Raw genomic sequence first — 22,931 nt, 5'->3', positions numbered from 1 at the left:
ACAGGCACATGCCTGTAGTATTGGGAGGCTGAGGCAGGAGGATTGCTTGAGCCTAGGAGTTTGAGGCCAGCCTGGTAATAGTGAGATACTCAGAGAGAGAGAGAGAGAGAGAGAGAGAGAGAGAGAGAGAGAGAAAAGAAGAAGAAGAAGGAGGAGGAGGAGGAGGAGGGGGAGGAGGAGGAGGAGGACGGAGAAAGAAAAGAAAGAAAAAGAAGAGAAGAAAAGAAAAAGTGCTCTTTTTAAACCTTCATTTAACTTTTGTGGTTTTTATTTTAAAATATTAAGGGGATAAAATGCTTTAGGTTACATGGATCGTTTTTATAGTGCTTGAGTCCTGGCTATAGGTGTGCCCATCATTGGTTTATTCCCCTCCCCTCCCACCCCCAGTTGCTTTCCACTGAGTTTTACTTCCCTCTGTGCACATGTGTGCTCATGAGTTAGTTCCAATTTAATAGTGATGACATGTCTTTTTCCATTCTTGAGATACTTCACTTAGGAGAATGGCCTCCAGTTCCATCCAGATTGTTGCAAAATGATTGTTGTTCTAGTTCTTAGGGGAGAATGCTTTCAACTTTTCCCCATTCAGTCTTTTTAACAGATTAACAAATAGACAAAACCCTGGCTTGATTAAGCCAAAAGAAGAGAGAGAGAGAAGGAGAAGAAGAAAGTAGCACAAACAATGCTAGAAAGAAAATAGAACATAATTACAGATATAGTTTTAAAAATTTAAAAGAATATTCTACCATTACTTTTGAAAACTTCAATTAATGGATAATTTCTTAGAATAATGAAAATGGAAAAATCTAAAGAGATGGAGGGGGAACCTATAGAGTAAAAGAGACTTAAGAGACATCAACTCATTACAATATGTGGACCTTATTTGGATCCTAATTCAAACAAACATCACAGAGTTTGAAATATACTATGGAGGCAAGGATATTATCAAAATGTATTATCTTTGCTGAAAATGCTGAAGCAGAACCTTTTTATGGGAAACACAGGGATTGAGAAATAAGCACCATGAGTGGGGGGGGGGAGGACAAATCCAGAAAATATAACATTCTACTGGTCTCGTGTCTTCAACAAATCAGTGTCATTGAGAAAAAATATGTGGAAAGGAGAGACTGTTCCAAATGAAAAGAAACATAAGAAACGTGACAACCAAATGCAACATGTGGTCTTAAAGTGGATCTTGGTTTGAACAAATCGGCTGCAAAATAAATTTGGAGATAATTGGGAAATGTTGAATATAGACTCAGCATTAAATGAATTAAGGAATTAATATATTTAATGCTATTGTCACATACTTGCTAGATGTAATAAAGCTATTGTGGTTTTATGGGAAAATGTCATATTTTGGATTTTCATACTTTGATATTTAGAGATAAAATGCCATGATGTATGTAATTTATTTTAAATTTCAGCAAACAAAGCAAATATAATGAAACTATTTTAGCAAACAACATTATATATGATGAAGCAAATGTGATAACACATTAATTATTAAATGTGGGTGATGGTTATATGGGTATTCATTATTCTATTCTTCTTTTTTGTGTATCTGAAATTTCCATAGTAAGTGTTAAGCACACAAACAGTAATGCTACAGTGAAAAACTTTGGACATACTTTGTATGCTATGGGGATTACTCCTAGGTCTGCTAAGCCCTATATTAGGCAATATGGAAGGATCTAGAACAATGTTTTTCAAACTTCAGATTATTACTTTTTAGTCATTCCTAAAATCAATTGAGGAGGATTATGGCGAGTAATTTCTATATGAAATAGAATAGAAAATAGCTAAGGATTTGATCTAGTGAGGATTACTATTACATGACTTTGTTATCATATAATCATATATATATCAGTTACTTTTATACATATGCATGTATATGATTATGATGTAAAATACATTTCTTATTATAACTTTCAGGCAAAAAGTTTAGAAGTCACTGAAGTGGTCCAGTATTTTCCACCAGAAGTTATTGATGTTGGTGCCTTCTCTGGTTTCAAGTTCATTTTTCTTAAATATCTTTGACAATACTTTCTTTGTTTGTTGCACCTTGGTTATCTGATAGATGAATTGGAAATGTTCTCATTTTCTTTGTTTTGATTTATCTAGTAACTGTGACTGAAGTTTTACCAAAAGAAAGGAGACAAAAAGAGGAGAAGACCTTAATTCTTGGTCAAGCTGTGGTGGACCTTCTTCCCTTATTAGCAGGTCAGGTATATAATTTTCCCAAGAGCAGAAATAGCAAAGCTTATAAAATTTAGCTCCAGAGAAGTACAAAAATGAACCTCAATTAATTTTAGGGATTTGAGGGAAAAAATGAGAGCATTTATATCTGTTAAGTTCTTTTTGTGACAGAGTCGCACTCTGTTACCCGGGATACAGTGCTGTGGTGTCAGCTTAGTTCACAGCAACCTCAAACTCCTGGGCTCAAGTGATCCTAATGCCTCAGCCTCCTGAGTAGCTGGGACTACAGGCATGTGCCACCATGCCTGACTAATTTTTTCTACATATATTTTTAGTTGTCCAGCTAATTTATTTCTATTTTTTTTTAGAAGAGATGGGGTCTCACTCTTGCTCAGCCTGGTCTCGAACTCCTGAGCTCAAACCATCCACCCACCTTGGCCTCCCAGAGTGTTAGAATTACAGGTGTGAGCCACCACACCCAGCCAATCTGTTGAGTTCTAACTTAACCTCTTCTTTGGCTCAAGTTGACCTTCTTTTTGCAGGAGAGTGTTCATTTGAAACAACAGTCCCATTGCATCCTGTGCAGGGCTCACCTTTAGAAACTCCTCGATTGGGTGCTAAGGTAATCTCAACATTTCAGCCTGCCATTCAATCCAACAAGTCTTTCTGTTATTAAGGTTCAGTTGAGTTGAGTCTGATTCAGTAGGCACCTTCTTTTCACAGTACACATAGTGTTAGATTCTGAGAAACAAAGATGAGTTAGGCAGAGTCCTACCTTCGAAAAGCCCACAATCTACATATCATGGATTATAACCCAGTGTGATTAAATGATGGAGTGGGGCACATGGGCACAGAGCAGTTATCAGTTACTTTGCCCAAGGGTAGATGTAGGGAAGGCTTAATGGAAATGGCTCTTGAACTATGTCCTGATAGATCAAATAGTATATGAAAGCACCTAATATACTTTCCAGCATGGTAGCCTGCCTCTGATTGAAGACTTATTTAACAGTTTCAGCCCAGACCCTTCTCCTGAATCCCAGATTGTCAGACTTTACAAGCGCCTACTAGATTTCTCTATAGTGATATCCCGTAGGCACCTAAAACTCAATGTTCCAAAACTGAACTTAGTATCTTCCCCTAAACCTACTCTTGCTTTTATCTTTGTTATTTTGACTAGTGGCATCACTCATCCATGAAAGCACAGACCATAGAACCAAAATTACATCCATGACTGCTCGCTCCCACCCTAGTAGCTACATCCAATCCCCAAATCCTCCTTTCACTAAATCCAGCCTTTTCTTTCTTCTAAGAGTCTGTAAACTCTTCTTCTTACTTCATTCCTATTCTTTATTGCCTCATCATCGCTCACCTGGATTTTTACAAGTATCCTTGTCCCTACCCTTGTCTCCCTCCAGTTCAACCTTCCCACAACTTGCACAGTGACTTAAAAGTGAATTTGATCATATCTCTTCCCTTACTAAGTTCATGGTTTCACCTACTGCTTACATATTGGGTTCAAATTTCTTAGCAGGCATATAATATCTTTATAATGAGAGCTTCCTGCTCTAACCTCATTTCCCAGAACTCCTCTCCTTATACTTTATGTTCTAGAATCCTGAACTACTTACTTATATCTGAACTGAATATACTATACCGTTTTAGTCTCCCTTTACATAAACTATTCTTTGCATACACAATTATTTTCTCTTTCCTCGCTCTGCTTGTCCATGTTGTAAACTCCTATTCCTCCTGTAAAATAGTCAACTCAGATGTTGCCATCTCTTACTCTTTCCCAGCCTAATTAATAATTATTCACTTCCTCCTTGATTGCAGTATTTTGTACAGGTCTCTATTATAGCACTTATCATAAATCATGCGACTATAACATGAACTCTGTGATGAAAGGGACCATGCCTCCTTCATCTTTATATCCCTAGTGCTGTAGTAAAGTGCCTAGCATATAATTAGCAATCAACACACATTTGATATTACTTTATTTAATTTTGAGACAGGGTCTTGCTCTGTCATGTAGGCTGGAGTACAGTGGCCTGATCATAGCTTACTGCAACCTTGAACTCCTGGGCTCAAGCAATCCTCCTACTTCAACCTCCCAAAGTGTTGGAATTATAGGCATGAGCCACTGCACCCAGCCCAGTACATTTCGTTCAAGTGATCCCCCTGCCTCAGCCTCCTTTTTTTTTTCCCATTTTTTAAATTTCAGCATATTATGGGGCTACAAATGTTAAGGTTATGTATATTGCCCATGCCCCTCTTCCCCCAACCTCAGCCTCCTGAGTAGCTAGGACTACAGGTGTGTGCCATTACACCTGGCTAATTTTTTTTTTTTTTTTATAGAGACAGGATCTCACTATGTTGCCCAAGCTGGTTTTGAATTCCTGGCCTCAAGTGATTCTCCCGCCTTGGCCTACAATACACGTTTTACACCTCCTTTGTATTGTATCCTGTGTGAAAACATCAGTTATACGTGTCTGTACCTATTTATATGAATATATACATATATATTTGAAAAATATTTTCTTATTACGAGGCATTACATTTAAATCATAAAAATAATCATAAAATATAGACTATCAAAGCACCTAATCTCACTTATTCATGTACAACCACTATTGACATTTCAATATAGAATCTTCTAATTCTTCTTCTATATGTATTTGTATACACACTTTACTTCAGTATGGTAGAGTGGGAAGTGTTCTAGTTTAACAATAGGTTTTCTTTTTGGCTTGATCTCTAGCTCATAGGACCTAGAGAAAATTATTTCAACCTTTATGGAAATAATTAAGCTTGGTCTTCTTATCTTAAACAGTGGTTTGAGATTCAAATGAGATAATTCAAAAGAAGGAGGGACTTCGGCAATCTTCAAAATGCTACATAATTTTATTCTTTTACAGCAGTGCAGTCTTGAAGTTAAAGTATTTGCGACAGAGATCTTACTGACCCCGGTCCAGATGGCAGGGGGCAATCTACTGAAGGTCACATTGGAGGCTGCCTACTCTGTGCCTGAAACCTTTGTTCCAACAGGGACTGTGCAGAACTACATGGTTGGCCTGCAAGTTCCATCATTTGGAGAGGTACAGCCCTACTGCCAGATTTTATGTAGATTCAAACATGTCTACACTCATATGGCCATCTCTTCCTCACCTGCTAAGATTTCATTCAAAGCATTGCTCTGCTAATGGCTGAGATTTATTTTAAGCTTGAAAAATAAAGTTTATTTCTGTTTTATGTAAAGATTTTTTTGTTTATAATTTACATATTATATATAATGCGTTAGATATAATTTATATTGATAAATATATATTTATTATAGACAATATGTAAGACATTTAAAATGGCCAATTTTTGGTATGTTTTGACAGATTATTTTTATGCATATACAAGGGGACTTTAAAAAGTTCATGGAATAATAGAATTAAAAGATAAAAATAACAAATATAAACTTTATTTCTCAACATAAGCTCTATCAAGGTCAAGACAATTTTGTAAGCCATTTAGTCCATCCCCAAAGAACTGAAGGTCCTGGGTATTTAACCATGCCAATACAGTCTTTTGTACATTATTAATTAAAGAAAAATGGGTGCCCTTTACAGATTTATTAAGATTTAGGAAGTAAAGTTAGAAGGAGGAGCCAAATCAGAACTGAAAAGTGGATGGCTAATGATTTCCCATCAAAACTGTAACAAAATTGCCCTTGTTTGATGAGAGTGAATAAGCAAGAGCATTGTCAGGGTAGAGAAGGACTCTCTGGTGAAGGTTTCCTGGGTGTTTTTCTGCCAAAGCTTTGGCTAACTTTCTCAAAACACTCTCATAATAAGCAGATGTTACTGTTCTTTGGCCATCCAGAAAGTCTACAACCAAATTGCTTGAGCATCCCCCAAAACTGTTGCCATGACTTTTGCTGGACCCCTTCCAACTCTTCATAGCCATTGCTTTGATTGCTTTGTCCTTGGGATTACACTGGTAAAGCCATGTTTCATCTCCTGCTACAATTCATCAAGAAATGCTTCAGGATCTTGATCCCACTTGTTTAAAATTTCCATTGAAAGCTCTGCTTTTGCCTAAGCTGCTCTGGGCATAACTGTTTTGGCACCCATTGGATGTCAAGTTTGCTTAGCTCTAATTTTTCTATCAGAATTGTGTAAGCTGAACCAGTTGAGATGTCTGTGGTATTGACTATTGTTTCTACTGTTAATGATTGGTTCTCTTCATTTCAGGCACAAATAGGATTAATTTTTTCCTTGAAAATTGATGTGAATGGTCTGGTGCTGTGGGCTTCCTCTTCAACATTGCTTCAGCCCTTCTTTTTTATGTATTTATTTTGTTTTGGTTTTCAGAGATAGGTTTTCACTCTATTGCCCAGGCTGGAGTGCAGTAGTGTCATCACAGCTCACTGTAACCTTCAACTCCTAGGCTCAAGTGATCCTCCTGCCTCCCGAGTAGCTGGAACTATAGGAACATTCCACCACACCGAGCTAATTTTTCTATTTTTTTGTAGAAACGGGGTCTCGCTCTTGCTCAAGCTGGTCTCAAACTCCTGGCCTTAGACAATTCTCCTGCCTTGGCCTCCCAAAGTGCTAGGATTATAGGTGTGAGCCATATAGCACCTGGCTGTGTCATTCTTTTTTAAAATGAGTTTACAACTGATGATTTTTGAGAGGCATTGTCCCCAAAAACTTTTTGTAAGGCATCAGTGATTTCACTGTTTTTTTACTCAAGCTTTACCATAAATTTAATGTTTGTTCTTGCTTAAATTTTAGCAGAATTCATGCTGTTCTGATAGGGACTCTTTTCAAATTGATCTCTTATACATTTTAGTGCCTCAAACTCTAGATTCTGTTCAGACATGTTATTACAAGTTAGTATGAGTTTATTTTGGTACAAAAAATTTTTGAAATGCATGCATAGTTTTTTCATAATATGCATTTTCCATGAACTGTTTGAAGTATCCCTGTATTTTGTGGATTTTGCACCATGTACTTTACTATACAAAGCTTTCTCTTCATTCTAGGTTATTTTTGTAGGCCAAATTTCTAGATACAAGAATGATTGGATATGGGTTTTTTGAGGCTTTTTTTTTCTTTTTTTTGAGACAGAGTCTCACTCTATTGCCTGGGCTAGAATGCAGTGGCATCATCATAGTTCACTGTAACCTCAAATTCCTGGGTTTCAAGTGATCCTCCTGCTTCAGCCTTCCAAGTAGCTAGGATTGCAGGCATGTACCACCACATCCACCTAATTTTAAAAAGAAATATTTTCTAGAGGCCGGGTTCTATGTTGCTTAGGTTGGACTCAAACTCCTGGCCTCAGTGATCCTCCTCAGCTTTCCAAAGTGCTGGTATTACAGGCATGCCACCATGCCCAGCCATTTTTTGAGGCTCTGATAGAGATTTATAAGTTATTTACTAAAGCCTTGTAATCAACTAACACTCCCACATGTCTTATTTTCAGGGCCATGTATGTGAATGACCCCCTAACTTTATATAGGAACTGTTCAGTTTGCTCTGAATTTAGGAGGTTCCTGGGACACAGGACTTTCAGTACTAAAACTGGGACAGCCCCAGGCAAATTGGGTGACTGATCACCCTTCCAAAGAACAACCTACATAACTATCAGTAAAAAAAAAAAAAAAAATAGTAAGTTCGAGCTGGGGCACCAGCTTTTTCCTGCCTTCAATCTAGAACTGAAATGTCAGCTCTTTCTGTGCCTCAAGCCTGCTGGTCTTTGGATTGGAATTTATACCATCAGCTCTCCCGGATCTCCAGTTTACCAAATCACTTTTCAGATTGTGGGACTTGTTAGCTTCCAAAATCACATGAACCAATTCCTTATAATCTCTCTCTCTCTTTCTCTCATATCTCTCTCTCTCTCTCTCAAAAAAAAAAAAAAATTAGCCAGATGTGGTGGCAAGTGCCTGTAGTCCCAGCTACTTGGGAGGCTGAGGCAAATCGATCATCTAAGCCCAGGAGGTCAAGGTTACAGAGAGCTTTGTGCCACTGCACTCCAGCTTGGGTGACAAAGTGAGACCTCATCTTAAAAAAAAAATAAGGCTAACATCTATTGATCTTGACTTTTTAATAATGGCCATTCTGACAGGGGTAAGGTAGTATCCCATTGTGGTTTTAATTTGCATTTCTCTGATGATTAATGATATTGAGCATTTTTTCATATATTTGTTCATCATTTGTATATCTTCTTTGGAAAAATGTTTGTTCATGTTATTTGTCTACTTTTTATTAGGGTTATTTGGTTTTTTTCTTGCTGAATTATTTGAGTTCCTTATAGATTCTGGATATTAGTCCTTTGTCTAAACCACAATTTGTAAATACTTTCTCCCATTCTGTAGGTTGTCTATTTACTTTGTTTATTATTTCTTTTGCTATGCAGAAGCTTTTAAATTAGGTCCTATTTTTGTCATTGTTGCTGTTGTTGCATTTGCATTTGGAGTCTTATTCATAATTCTTTGCCTAGGTGAATCTACAGATGCCATAGTAACCAAAACAGCATGGTACTAGTATAAAAGTAGACACATAGATCAATGGAATGGAATAGAGAACCTGAAATAAAGCCATATACTTATAACCAACTGATCTTTGACAAAATAGACAAGAGCAACAAAAGCATTCACTGGGGAAAGAGCACCCTATTCAATAAATTGTGCTGGGGCCAGGCGTGGTGGCTCACACCTGTAATCCTAGTACTCTGGGAGGCTGAGGTGGAAGGATTGTTTGAGCTCAGGAGTTTGAGACCAGCCTGAGTAAGAGTGAGACTCCATCTCTACTAAAAAAATAGAAAGAAAGTAGCTGGACAACTAAAAGTATATATATAAAAAATTAGCTAGGCATTGTGGTGTGTACTTGTAGTCCCAGCTACTCGGGAGGCTAAGGCAGGAGGATCACTTGAGCCCAGGAGTTTGAGGTTGCTATGAGCTAGGCTGACACCACGGCACTCTAGCCTGGGAAACAGAGTAAGACTCTGTCTCAAATAAATAAATAAATAGTGCTAGGAAAATTGGATAGCCATATTCAGAAGAATGAAACTGGATCCCCATCTCTCACCATATACAAAAATTAACTAAAGATGGATTAAAGACTTAAGTGTAAGACATAAAATCATAAAAATTCTGGAAGAAAACTTAGCATGTTTTTATTTAAATGTTGGATTTTCTAATTTCTTCTTCTGTAAATTGTCTATTTATATCTTTTATCAATTTTTATTATAAGTATAGCTTATATAAATTATAAGATATGAAAATGCCTATATTTTTATCCCCTTGTGAGATTTTAGTTTTTTTTAAAGGATAATTTTTAAACAGGTGTAATCATGACTCCATATAAACATAAATGACAGGGAGATTTTGGAGAAGATGGCGGATGAGAAACACCGCCAGACAGAGTGTCTCTGCAGAAAAGACAGATTCTAGCAGAAATTAGAAAAAAGAAGCAAGAAGACGAGCCTACATTGGATGAGGGTCAGAAGGATGAGTACCTGAGACCATGGGAGACTCCACAGGAGGAGGTCACGGAGGAGAACTGGAAGCTGAGACCCCCAGAGCAGCCCGGAGACCAGTGGGAAGTGTAGGTGGATCGGCTGTTTCCCCTCCCCTGCATCCCGGACTGCTGGTGGGCTCCCCAGCGAGTAGAGAGACCTGCGGACACCAGCCCAGTGACGGCTGCTGCCAGTGAGCAGAACAAGAGCTGATAACAGGACATAAAAACAACAGCGAAGCCTGTTCCTCCAAGCAAGCGCCACCCACTGACAGGGAGAGCATCCTGCACACCCTTTTCACAACACCTACTGACTCATTATACAGAGAGTGGTCGAATCTCACCCACAGACACGACCTACTAGCTCAGAAACTAAACAAGGCGTGTGAATACCCAAACAAAAACCTAAAGAAAAGAAACAACAACTGATCGACATGGGAAGAATTAGCGAAGGAACTCAGGAAATATGAAGAACCAAATGGAAAACACACCCCCAAAGAGGGGCCCCAGCCCCCTAGAAATGGGTACCAACCAAAATGAGGCAACCAAAATGACAAAAGAGGAATTTCGTATGTGGATCATAAGAACACTCACCAACCTGCAAGAACAACTCAATAACCAACACAAAGAAACCACAAAAAGCCCCCAGGATCTGGAAAAAAAGTTCACTAAAGAAATAGACACAATGAAGAAAAGTGTAACCAAACTCCTGGAAATGAAGAATCAATTCAGGGAACTACAAAATACAGTGGAAAGTCTCAAGAACAGGGTAGATCAAACAGAAGAAAGAATCTCAGAGATTGAAGATAACACCCTCCAATTAAATAAATCTGTCACAGAAATAGAGCGGAGAAACAAGAGAAAAGAGCAAAGCCTACAAGAGATGTGGGATTATGTGAAGAAACCTAATGTGAGGGTCATAGGGTTACCAGAAGGGGAAGAGGAAAACACTCAAGGGTTGGACAAGCTATTTAAAGATATACTAGAGGAAAATTTCCCAGGCCTTGCTCAAAATCTTGATATACAAGTTTAAAAAGCTCAGAGGACCCCCTGGGAGATTCAATGCAAACAGGAAGATGTCACGACATGCAGTCATCAGACTGACCAAAATATTAACTAAAGAGGCCCTTCTAAGAGCTGTAAGACGAAAGAAGCTAGTAACATACAAGGGAAAGCCAATTTGAATAACACCAGACTTCTCTGAGACTTTACAAGCAAGGAGAGACTGGGGCCCCATTCTCACTCTTTTGAAACAAAACAATGCCCAGCCTAGAATCTTATTCCCTGGAAAACTAAGCTTCATATATGAAGGAGAAATAAAGACATTCTCAGACAAGCAAAGGCTCATAGAATTCACCAAGACAAGACCAGCCCTACAAGAAGTACTCAAAACAGCATTATGCACGGAACATCATAATAATAACCCACGAATATAAAAACAACCAAAACCCAAAGATTAAAGGCCAGATATTACAATGGCTCAAGACAGAAATCATAGCAACAACATCCAACCCGACAGAATGAACAGTAATCTACCTTACCTATCAGTTCTCTCAATAAATGTGAATGGCTTAAACTCTCTACTAAAGAGACATAGGTTGGCTGAATGGATAAGAAAATACAGGCCAAGTATATGCTGTCTTCAGGAAACACATCTAACCTGCAATGATGCATATAGACTAAAAATAAAAGGGTGGAGATCAGTATTCCAAGCAAATGGAAGCCAAAAGAAGGCTGGCGTGGCAGTTCTAATTTCAGACGATTTAGTTTTTAAAGCAACAAAAGTAGTGAAAGACAAAGAGGGTCATTATATAATGGTGAAGGGCACAGTTCAACAAGAAGAGATAACAATTTTAAATATATATGTACCCAACTTAGGTGCACCCAGATTCATAAAGCAAACCTTATTGGAGCTAAGCAAATGGATTAATAGCAACTCCATAATCACCGGAGATTTCAATACCCCACTGACGGCACAAGACAGATCCTCCAAACAGAAAATTAATAAAGAAATAATGGACTTAAACAAAACTCTAGAACAATTGGGTCTGACTGACATTTACAGAACATTCTACCCAAAATCCACTGAATATACGTTCTTCTCATCAGCACACGGGACATTCTCTAAGATTGACCATATCCTAGAACACAAAGTAAACTTCAAGAAATTTAAAAAATAGAAATCATACCATGTATCTTCTCAGATCACAGTGGAATAAAAGTAGAAGTCAACCCTAACAGAAACTCACATTTCTACACAAAAACGTGGAAATTAAACAACCTCCTACTAAATGATTACTTCATAAATGAAGAAATCAACCCAGGCCTTGCTAAAAATCTCGATATACAAATTCAAGAAGCTCAGAGGACCCCTGGGAGATTCAATGCAAACAGGAAGACGTCACGACATGCAGTCATCAGACTGACCAAAATATTAACTAAAGAGGCCTTTCTTAAGAGCTGTAAGACGAAAGAAGCAAGTAACATACAAGGGAAATCCAATTCGAATAACACCAGACTTCTCTGAGACTTTATAAGCAAGGAGAGACTGGGGTCCCATTCTCACTCTTTTGAAACAAAACAATGCCCAGCCTAGGATATGGTCAATAAAAAAATTCTATGAAGAAAATGACAATGGAGAGACAAGTTATCAAGTCCTCTGGGACACAGCTAAAGCAGTTATGAGAGGAAAGTTTATCTCCATAATGCCTATAACCAAAAGTCAAAAAGATCACAAATAGACAATCTAATGAAACAACTCAAAGAGCTGGAAAAAGAAGAACAGACAAGCCCCAAACCCAGCAGAAGAAGTGAAATTAACAAGATCAAATCAGAACTAAACGAAAATGAAAACAGGGAAGCTATTCAGGAGATTAATAAAACAAAAATTTGGTTCTTTGAAAAAATAAAATTGACACGCCACTGGCTAAGCTAACGAAAAGCAGAAAAGAGAAATCTCTAATAAGCTCCATCAGGAATAAAAAAGGAGATATCACAGCTGATCCCAAAGAGATACAAGATATAACTTATGAATACTACAAAAATCTTTATTCACACAAATTGGAAAATGTGGAGGAAATGGACAAATTTCTAGAAACACACAGCCTCCCTAGGCTCAATCAGGAAGAAATAGCTTCCCTGAACAGACCAATCTCAATAGCTGAAATAGAAACAGCAATTAAAAATCTCCCTAAAAAGAAAAGTCCCAGTCCAGATGGCTTCACACCCAAATTTTACCACACTTACAAATAAGAACTAGTACCTATCCTGCAGAAACTATTCCACAACATCGAGAAGAACGGAAACCTCCCGGACACCTTTTATGAAGCGAATATTACTCTGATACCAAAACCAGGAAAGGATGCAACAAAAAAAGAAAACTACAGACCAATATCCCTAATGAATATAGTTGCAAAAATTTTCAACAAAATCTTAGCTAACCGAATCCAGACGCTTATCAAAAAATAATCCATCACGACCAAGTGGGCTTAATCCCAGGGATGCAGGGATGGTTCAACATACCTAAATCTATAAATGCAATTCACCACATAAACAAAAGCAAAAACAAAGACCACGTGATTCTTTCAATAGATGCAGAAAAAGCTTTTGACAAAATTCAACACCCTTTCATGATACGAACACTTAAGAAAATAGGCATAGAAGGGACATACCTAAAAATGATACAAGCCATATATGACAGACGCATAGCCAACATCATACTGAAGGGGGAAAAATTGAAATCATTCCCACTTAGAACTGGAACAAGGCTGCCCACTATCTCCACTTCTGTTCAACATAGTGCTGGAAGTCCTGGCTACAGCAATCAGACAGGAAAGTGGAATTAAAGGTATCCAAATAGGGGCAGAAGAGATCAAACTTTCAGTGTTTGCTGATGATATTATATTATATTTAGAAAACCCCAAAGATTCAACCAAGAAACTCCTGGAACTGATCAATGAATTTAGTAAAGTCTCAGGATACAAAATCAATACACAGAAATCAGAGGCATTCGTATACGCCAACAACAATCAAATTGAGAACCAAACTAAAGACTCAATACTCTACAAAATAGCAACAAAGAAATTAAAGTACCTAGGAGTATACTTAACCAAGGAGGTAAAAGACCTCTACAGGGAGAACGATGAAATACTGAGGAAGGAAATAGCAGAGGATGTAAACAGATGGAAATCCATACCATGCTCGTGGATCGGCAGACTCAACATCATTAAAATGTCTATACTACCCAAACTGATCTACAGATTCAATGCAATGCCTATTAAAATCCCATCAGCATTCTTCACAGATATAGAAAAAATAATTTTATGCTTCGTATGGAACCAAAGAAGATCCCGAATATCAAGAGCAATTCTAGGCAACAAAAACAAAATGGGAGGTATTAATATGCCAGATATCAAACTATACTACAAAGCTGTAGAAATTAAAACAATCTGGTATTGGCACAAAAATAGGAATATTGACCACTGGAACAGATGTGAGAATCCTGATATAAAACCATCCTCATATAGCCATCTAATCTTTGACAAAGCAGACAAAAACATACGCTGGGGAAAAGAATCCCTTTTCAATAAATGGTGCTGGGAAAACTGGATAGCCACTTGTAGAAGGCTAAAGCAGGACCCATACCTTTCACCTCTCACAAAAATCAACTCACGCTGGATAATAGATTTAAACCTAAGGTACGAAACTATTAGAATTCTAGAGGAAAATGTTGGAAACACTCTCTTAGACATCGGCCTAGGCAAAGAGTTTATGAAGAAGTCCCCAAGGCAATCAAAGCAGCAACAAAAATAAATAAATGGGACATGATGAAACTAAAAAGCTGCTGCACAGCCAAAGAAACAGTCATGAAAGTAAACAGACAACCTACAGAATGGGAGAAAATTTTTGCATCCTACGTATCCGATAAAGGGCTGATAACTAGAATATACTTAGAACTCACGAAAATCAGCAAGAAAAAATCAAATAACCCTATTAAAAAGTGGGCAAAGGACTTGAACAGAAACTTGTCTAAAGAAGACAGAAGAATGGCCAACAAACATGTGAAAAAATGCTCATCATCTCTAATCATCAGGGAAATGCAAATCAAAACTACAATGAGATATCACTTAACTCCAGTGAGAATGGCCTTTATCGAAGTCTCCAAATAACAAATGCTGGTGTGGATGCGGAGAGAGAGGAACACTCCTACGCTGCTGGTGGGATTGCAAACTAGTTCAACCTCTGTGGAAAGTAATATGGAGATACCTTAAAGCCATACAAGTGAATCTACCATTTGATCCAGCAATCCCATTGCTGGGCATCTACCCAAAAGATCCAATGACACTCTACAAAAAAGACACCTGCACTCGAATGTTTATAGCAGCACAATTCATAATTGCAAGGCTGTGGAAACAGCCCAAGTGGCCATCAATCCAAGAATGGATTAATAAAATGTGGTATATGTATACCATGGAGTACTATTCAGCTCTAAGAAACAACGGTGATATAGCACATCTTATATTTTCCTGGTTAGAGCTGGAACCCATACTACTAAGTGAAGTATCCCAAGAATGGAAAAACAAGCACCACATATACTCACCAGCAAACTGGTATTAACTGAGCAGCACCTAAGTGGACACATAGGTACTACAGTAATAGGGTATTGGGCAGGGGGGTGGGGGAGGGGAGCGGGTATATACATACATAATGAGTGAGATGTGCACCGTCTGGGGGATGGTCATGCTGGAAACTCAGACTTGTGGGGGGATGGGGGAAAGGGCATTTATTGAAACCTTAAAATCTGTACCCCCATAATATGCCGAAATAAAAAAAAACATAAATGACAGTTTGATCAAAGATTTTATTTAACTAATTAGTAAGGGAATCAGTAAGATATGAAAACCAGTTCAAGGAGAATCTGAAGAAGTGACCCATATATGGCCGTCAGGACTACTGAAATGAATTTATTAATAATTCATAACTTGTCATTAGCCCCAGGGCAATAATTGGCTACATCTCCATTGGACAAAATATATTTGCATATTTATGAACAATGATAATTTGCATTATTATCAATTTTTTATAAATTACAGGGTTGTAAAATAGCACAAAGACCATGAAAGACATAGTCCCTGGTATAAAATTAGACAATCACAGAAGAGTATGTTTTACAACACCCAGTATTCCATTGAAAAGACAATTTAGTAATCTTTTTGTCCTTTACAATTTTTCCTGATATATGGTATTGATTTCTGTAGAAGGACTACCCCATTTTATTCAAGAATGGAACTCTGAAGCTTGGAGGGGAAAGAGAACCTACTCCTCGGCCAAAAAAATGGCCTATTGCCAACATTCTGGCTCCGGGAGCTAATAACATTCCTGATGCATTCATCCTTGGTGGTCCTTATGAGGAAGAAGAAGGAGAACTCAACCACCCTGAGGTGAGAGAGAGTCTGAATTATGCAGGTTTTTGTGATAAACTCAGTGTACTGACATGATAAAACATTTTGTGAATCACTAATTTACATACATCTGTCACCTGTCAAAATAAAACAATTACCACTTGGCAAAATAAAATTCTTATTCATCTAATTCTGATGAAAATGCCTTCTGACTTCTTAAGCCAAGCAAACAAAATAATTTAAATCAAATTTTCTCCTTATTTTGTTTTAAATTTATTTATTTATAAATATGTAATAATCAGTCACAATTCAAAATAAAAGATTAAGATATACACAGTGAAGTCTTCCTCCTACCCATGTCTTTCCTTCCTAATTCCTTCCCATTTCATTACCCTAATAGTCACCTATATTATAGTTTCTTGTGTTTTCTTCTAGGTTTTTTATGCATATAAAAGCAAATATACCAGGGTGTCTGGAAAGTGTCCAGCTATTGTATCCATATATCCAGTATCCATAGCTAGATACTTTTCCAAATAGCCCTGGTATAAAGCCAAAGGAAGACTCCGAGACAGAAGCATTTAGAAAAGTAAAGAAAAAGTTTCCTTACAAATTGTGAAAGGGAGTCAGACTTCAGAAGGACTGGCTCACCAAATAAAAAATCACAAGTACACTATTCTCTCTGTATACTCAGTGGATTGGTTCTAGGATCTCTTGTATATACCAAAATCTACACATACTCCAGTCCTGCAGTGGGCTCTGCAGAACTCATGTATATGAAAAATTAGCCTTCTGTAAATGCAGGTTTCACATCCCACTGATACTATATTTTCGATCCATGTTTGGTTGAAAAAAGATCCACCTGTAAGTGGACCTATGGAGTTCAAACCTGTATTGTTCAAGGATCAAATATACTTAAAAGAAAACAACACAAAATTACCAAGGTTACCATGTTTACATTAGTCTGTTCATGATGGAAAAACTATAGATTTTTCATTTGATTCTCAGATTTCAAATGTCATAAAATATCTTCAGACATCAGCATAATAAAAGTCATAGATAAAAGTAGTTTTAAAACTACTGACTTTTTGAAACTGACTTTTATTTTACGGGAAGTATTCAAATCCTTGTTATTTTCAGAACTAGAACCTGTCAGGAAGACACTGCTATTTTTGCTTTATCTTAGAGTATAAAGTGTTCTTGTTTTTTGCTTTTTAAATTGGTTATATAAAGTGCATAATCACACATACACACACTAACACACACACACATATATGTATTATATATATATATATATTCTTTTGCCATCATTTTTTCCCACAAATTTAAAGGTTTGCATACGCCTTTATGCATCTTGCTTTGTTTTACTTTATAGCGTGTCTTGAAGATTTTCCACATTACTACATAAATAACATTCTCATTCTTTTTCTTTCTTTGTCTATGCCTTGCTGTATGATGTGGCATTGTATGGACACACTTTAATACTTATTAATTATTATTTATTAATATACATAACCAGTCTCCTCTTGGTTTTTGAAATTATCTACCTCTTCCTTTTTTTGGGGGGGGGGCCCAAACCACGTGGCTTTATTATACACTCGTGGACAAGGTTCTGGGGCCCCAAGAGCGGGGGGGGGGGGGGGGCGGAAGTCACTATCTACTTCTTTCTTAAACCTGTTTTATTACAACACATTTGTCTTTCCTTCCTTTCCTTTCCCTTTCCCTTTCTCATTCCCTTTCCCCTTTCCTTTCCTTTCCTTTCCTTTCCTTTCCTTTCCTTTCCTTTCCTTTCCTTTCCTTTCCTTTCCTTTCCTTTCCTTTCCTTTCCTTTCCTTTCCTTTCCTCTCCTTTCCTTCTCCTTTCCTTCTCCTTTCCTTCTCCTTTCCTTCTCCTTTCCTTCTCCTTTCCTTCTCCTTTCCTTCTCCTTTCCTTCTCCTTTCCTCTCCCCTTCTGTTCCCTTCACTTTTCAAAGTCAGGTGTGGTGGTGCGTGCCTGTAGTCCTAACTACTCAGAAGGCTGAGGCAGGTTTTGAACTTGCTTAGGCTGGTTTCGAACTCCTGGCCTCAAGGAATCCTCCACCTCAGCCTCTCAAAGTGCTAGGAGTACAGGTGTGAGCCACCATGCCTGGCAACAACGCAAATTTGTGAAGGGCATAAGAAATGGTGTAAATATACTTGCAGATGTTCTTAAACTAGCTGATAATCATTGGTGGAAACATTCAATAAAATAATTTGTACAATGAGGGTGGTGAAATTATTTATCATTGGCTATAATTATTTTAAATAGTACAGGACAGGCATGGTGGCTGATGCCTGTAATCCTAACACTTTGGGAGGCTGAGGTGGGAGGATTGCTTGAGCTCAGAAGTTTGAGACCAGCCTGAGCAAGAGTGAGACCCCATCTCTATTTAGAAAAATTAAATTAAGTTTACAAAAATAAAATAGTATAGATAAGGCTGGCAATATTGGATAAACACTATGCAGTATCCTTTCTTATCATTGTGATTAGTGAAAATTCATACTTTCCTTAGATTTATCTTTTAATTAGGGTAGATATTTTATTGTATATATTTAGATTTCATATTTTAGTTTAGATCATTAATTCTCACCCCTGATTGCACATTACAATCACCAGGAAAGCTTTCAAAACAGTAACAATGGCCATCCCTTAACCAAGATGAATTATGTAAGAATTTACTTTTAAAAAATATCAATGCCCATCTACCTGTGAAATTAATATCTGTAAAAAAATATCAATGCCCAGGTGTTGATTTTTTCAAAGTTCCCTGATGATTTTAATATGCATCAAGGGTTGAGAATCACCGATTGAGGTTACATGAGTGAATATTTGGCACTTAGAACTGGATTGATGTAAGGATTATACACATAGTTTATCCTATATACTTTATTAATAAAGTATGTATAGTTTGAAGGTGGTAGTAGCAGCAATAGTAGTCATACTTACAGTAGTAATAAAAGCATTGTGATCAAATCTATTAAAAGAATGCCCCTCAGGTTGAACAGGATGAAACCGTGGCACACACAGAAAATAGAAGTTTCTGTTTTATTATTTTATAGGACAAAGAATTTAGGAACCAAGCAGAGTGCATGAAGAAAAGGATTGTTTGGGACTTGGAAAGTCGCTGCTATCTTGATCCTCCTGCAGTGGTCAGGTAGGGAGAGGAAGGGAATATGTCTAGCCAACAAAGGTTGTAGGTGGGCAGAAGTATCACTTTTGTTAATTCTATTTATATTTGAGTTAAGGTGATTTGAGACTTTTTCTTTCACCACACCTATATCAGACACTGTGTTCATCTGTTAAAAACAGTGGCGCCAAGCTGGGCATGGTGGCTTATACCTGTAATCCCAGATACATAGGAGGATCTCTTGAGGCTAGAAGTTTGAGACTTCTAGCCGGGGCAATACAGCGAGACCCCCAACTCAAAAAACAAACAAACAAAAAACAGAGGCTCCTGGTGATGGTGGCCTAACAAAGGTGAATGCTTATTTCTCTTTTATATGAAAGAAGTCCAGAACTGATTACATGGTGTCATCGGTTATTAAACAAGCTCAATCTTTCTTTTACTTCTACCTTCTTTAATATGTGCCTTCCTTCTACAAGATTGTCTCATGATTCAATGATGGCTGCAGGAGCTCCAGCCTACACACTCAAATTCCTGGGAGAAATTGGAAGAGGGGACTGGTTATGGATAAAAAAGTACACATGCTAGCTGTCTTAGCCCCTCTTATAGAACCTTCCTGGAAATGGCAACTTCTGTTTACATCTCAGTAGCTATCTCAAGATACAAGAAAGTCTAGAAAATAAAGTGTTTTAGTTGGACACATTGTCACTCAGGCTAAATCAGGATTTAATTGCTAAAGAAAAGGACAGCAATATTGTGTAGGTAACTATCAGTCTCTGTCACAGTGACCTGGTGATTAGGGAGAGATAACAAACAAGATTATCAATATATGTTTAATCTGAATGAATAGCTGTGATTTTTAAAAATTAATAGACAATCTTTTAGAATAGTTCTAAATTTATAGGCAAATTGAGTAGATATTTTAGAGAGTTTTTATATATGCTTCGTCTCCCACTTGGTCATGGTGTGTAATTCTTTTTACACATTGTTGGATTTGATTTGATGATATTTTACTGAGGATACATTATTGCTATTATTACTTTGAACACATAGTTATCTGTTAGATCAATTAAGAATAAGAAACATATAAGGACTAGCACATATAAAAAATAGAAAAAAAAGAATAAGAAACACTAAAAATTTATTTTATATTAATTTGTGACATTTTCTGATGCTCTTCCTTTCATTATGTGGACCTGAGTTTTTGACCCATGCCATCTTTCTTCTCTCTGAAGAACTTTTAATATTTCTTACAAGGCAAGCCTACTGAGCATTTTTGTTTGTCTGAGAAAGTCTATTTCTCCTATTTGAAGGATAATTCCAATGGGTATAGAATTTTAGGTTGGTGGGTTTTTTCTTTCAAATATTTAAATATTTTACTCCACTATCTTCTTGCTTGTATAATTTCTGAAAAGAAGTCCAATGTAATTCTTATCTTTGTTACTATAAAGGTAAGGGTTTTTTTTACCTTTGGTATCTTTCAAGATTTTCTCTTTGTTTTTGTTTTTTGCAATTTTGTTGTGATATGCCTAGGTATAGACTTTTTTTTTTGTAATTATTCTGCTTGGTTTTCTCTGAGTTTCTTGGATCTGTACTTTGGTGTCTGTCATTAATTTGGGAAACTTCTCAGCCATTATTTTTTCTAATATTTTTTCTTTCTTCTCCTTCTGGTATTCCTGTTATGACTAGTTATACCTTTTGTAATTGTTCCACAGTTCTTGAACATTCTGTTATGATTTCTTTTTCTCTTTCCATTTCAGTTTGGGAAGTTTCTATTCATATATCTTCAAGCTCACTGATTCTTTCCTTTAGCTGTGTCTAGTCCACTGACAAGCTCATCAAATGAATTATTCATTTTTTAAAATGTTTTTTATTTCTAGCATTTCCTTTTGATTCTTTCTTAGATTTTCCATCTCTGTGCTTACATTACCCACTGTTCTTACATGTTGACTACTTTTTCCATTAGAGCCCTTAACATATTAATCATAGTTTTTTAAAATCCCCTATCTGATAATGCCAAAATATGTGTCAATCTGATTCTAGTTTGTATGCTAGTGTTATCTCTTCAGACTGTATTTCTTCTTGCCTCTTAGCATTCTTTTGTAATTTTTTATTGATACATGGACATTATGTATTGGGTGATAGGAATTGAAGTAACTAGGGTTTGTAGTGTGAGGTTTTATGTTAAGCTGGCTAGGAGCTGGGCTATGTTTAATGTTTGCTGTGGTTCTAAGTGCTAGAGGCCAGTTTCCTGCCCCCACCCCCTGTTTTCTGTGGGTTTGTCTCAGAACTCCTTCTTTATAGAATCTGTGTTTTGCAGTCCTCTCTGTTGTAATCCACTGTTATTAGGTTGGAACCCTGTTGGTATGGTGGCAAATTGTGGGGAAATTGTTCTATAATCCTATGATTAAATCTCAGTATTTTAATGGGCTTGAGTCTCTGGGCTGTGACTTTCAGAAGTGTTTCCTAGTCTTTTATTCTTCTTCTCCTTATATGAGACAAGAAGTCTAGACAGAGCTGGAGTTGTCTGATTGCCATTGCCTCAGATCAGATAAGGCTCTGGGTAAGTAGTTTCCCTTAAAGGTCAGGCCTTTGATATTGTCAGCTTAAAATCTTGAGACCTACACATTTAGAAGGAGAGCTTTATTTCTTATAAAGTATTGCAGAAAGCTTTACTTATTATAAAGAGTTGCAGCCTGTAGAGACCAAAAGTAGGCACTTCAAAAGAGGAAGAATGAGACAGGAATTTATGCTGAATGGGGACAACTAAGTATACATATCTAATAGGTTATAGGAGGAGCTATGAATATTCACAAAGGGGGGCACACGCAGGTATAGTAGGCAAACATGCATATTCCCTACATCCATGTTCACTTTGGGGTGTAGATTTAACATTTAAAAGCAGTAAACTTAGGCTATGTACATCAAGAGGTAAAATGAAGGACACAGAGGCACCCTACGCGTAGCCTCTGTGCATTAGCCAGAACCAGTGTGTGGTTGGTGGTCACTTATCAAGAAGCAATACTGGTCAGTTGTTGTGTTGAAACTGCAAAAAGGGAGAGGAGTCCAGCTGCAGTGTCAGGTGGTTGGTTAAAATCAGTGGTGGAGCAAGTCTTTCAAAAGGGCTGGTTTCTGTTTAAGTCTTAGGAAAGGAAATCTAATGGCAGTTATCGAAGGGGCGATATGATAAGGTATATCCAACCTCTGATCTCATTATGGCTGGGAACTCTGTTTGTTTGTTTTTTTTTCCACAGACAAGGTTTTGCTCTGTTGCCCAAACTGGAGTCCAGTGGCACAATCATAATAGCTCACTGTAGCCTCAAACTTTGGGGCTTAAATGATCCTCCTACCTCAGCCTCCAGGCATGTACCACCATACCCTGCTAATTTTTTAAGTTTTTTGTAGAGATGGGCTCTCACTACATTGCCCAGGTTGGTCTCAAACTCCTGGTCTCAAGCCATCCTCCTGCTTTTGCCTCCCAAAGTTCTGGGATTATAGGCGTGAGCCATTGTGCTCATCCAGAACTCAGTTTTTAAGGGGGACACTCTTGTGTCCCCTTGGCCTAGAAGGGGTTTCGTTCTGTCAGTTGAGGGACTTAGGATTTTTTCTATTTCACAGTATGGAGAATCCTATGGGCATATTTCAAAATAATTACATTTTCCCTGTCCATGCCCAAAACATGAATGG

At 37.4% G+C, this 22,931-nt stretch overlaps 1 protein-coding gene across 3 annotated transcripts in view; it reads left to right on the top strand.

The window, feature by feature from the left end:
* Positions 1–22,931, top strand: part of CFAP70 (cilia and flagella associated protein 70) — an 86,886-nt gene that overhangs the window by 9,231 nt on the left and 54,724 nt on the right. For 2 of the 3 annotated variants that reach the window (XM_076010086.1, XM_076010087.1), the window contains 5 exons: positions 2,122–2,220; positions 2,739–2,818; positions 5,112–5,291; positions 15,962–16,144; positions 19,180–19,274. In XM_076010086.1, the coding sequence (XP_075866201.1) occupies positions 2,122–2,220; positions 2,739–2,818; positions 5,112–5,291; positions 15,962–16,144; positions 19,180–19,274 (637 nt within the window). The remainder of the gene's footprint in view (positions 1–2,121; positions 2,221–2,738; positions 2,819–5,111; positions 5,292–15,961; positions 16,145–19,179; positions 19,275–22,931) is intronic. The other variant, XM_076010088.1, reaches the window with a different exon arrangement.

The sequence above is a fragment of the Microcebus murinus genome, chromosome 14 (assembly GCF_040939455.1).
Source record: "Microcebus murinus isolate Inina chromosome 14, M.murinus_Inina_mat1.0, whole genome shotgun sequence".
Classification (NCBI taxonomy): Eukaryota; Metazoa; Chordata; class Mammalia; order Primates; family Cheirogaleidae; genus Microcebus; species Microcebus murinus.
The sequence above is the reverse complement of the archived record's forward strand: the minus strand, read 5'-3'. Positions and strand labels throughout refer to the sequence as shown.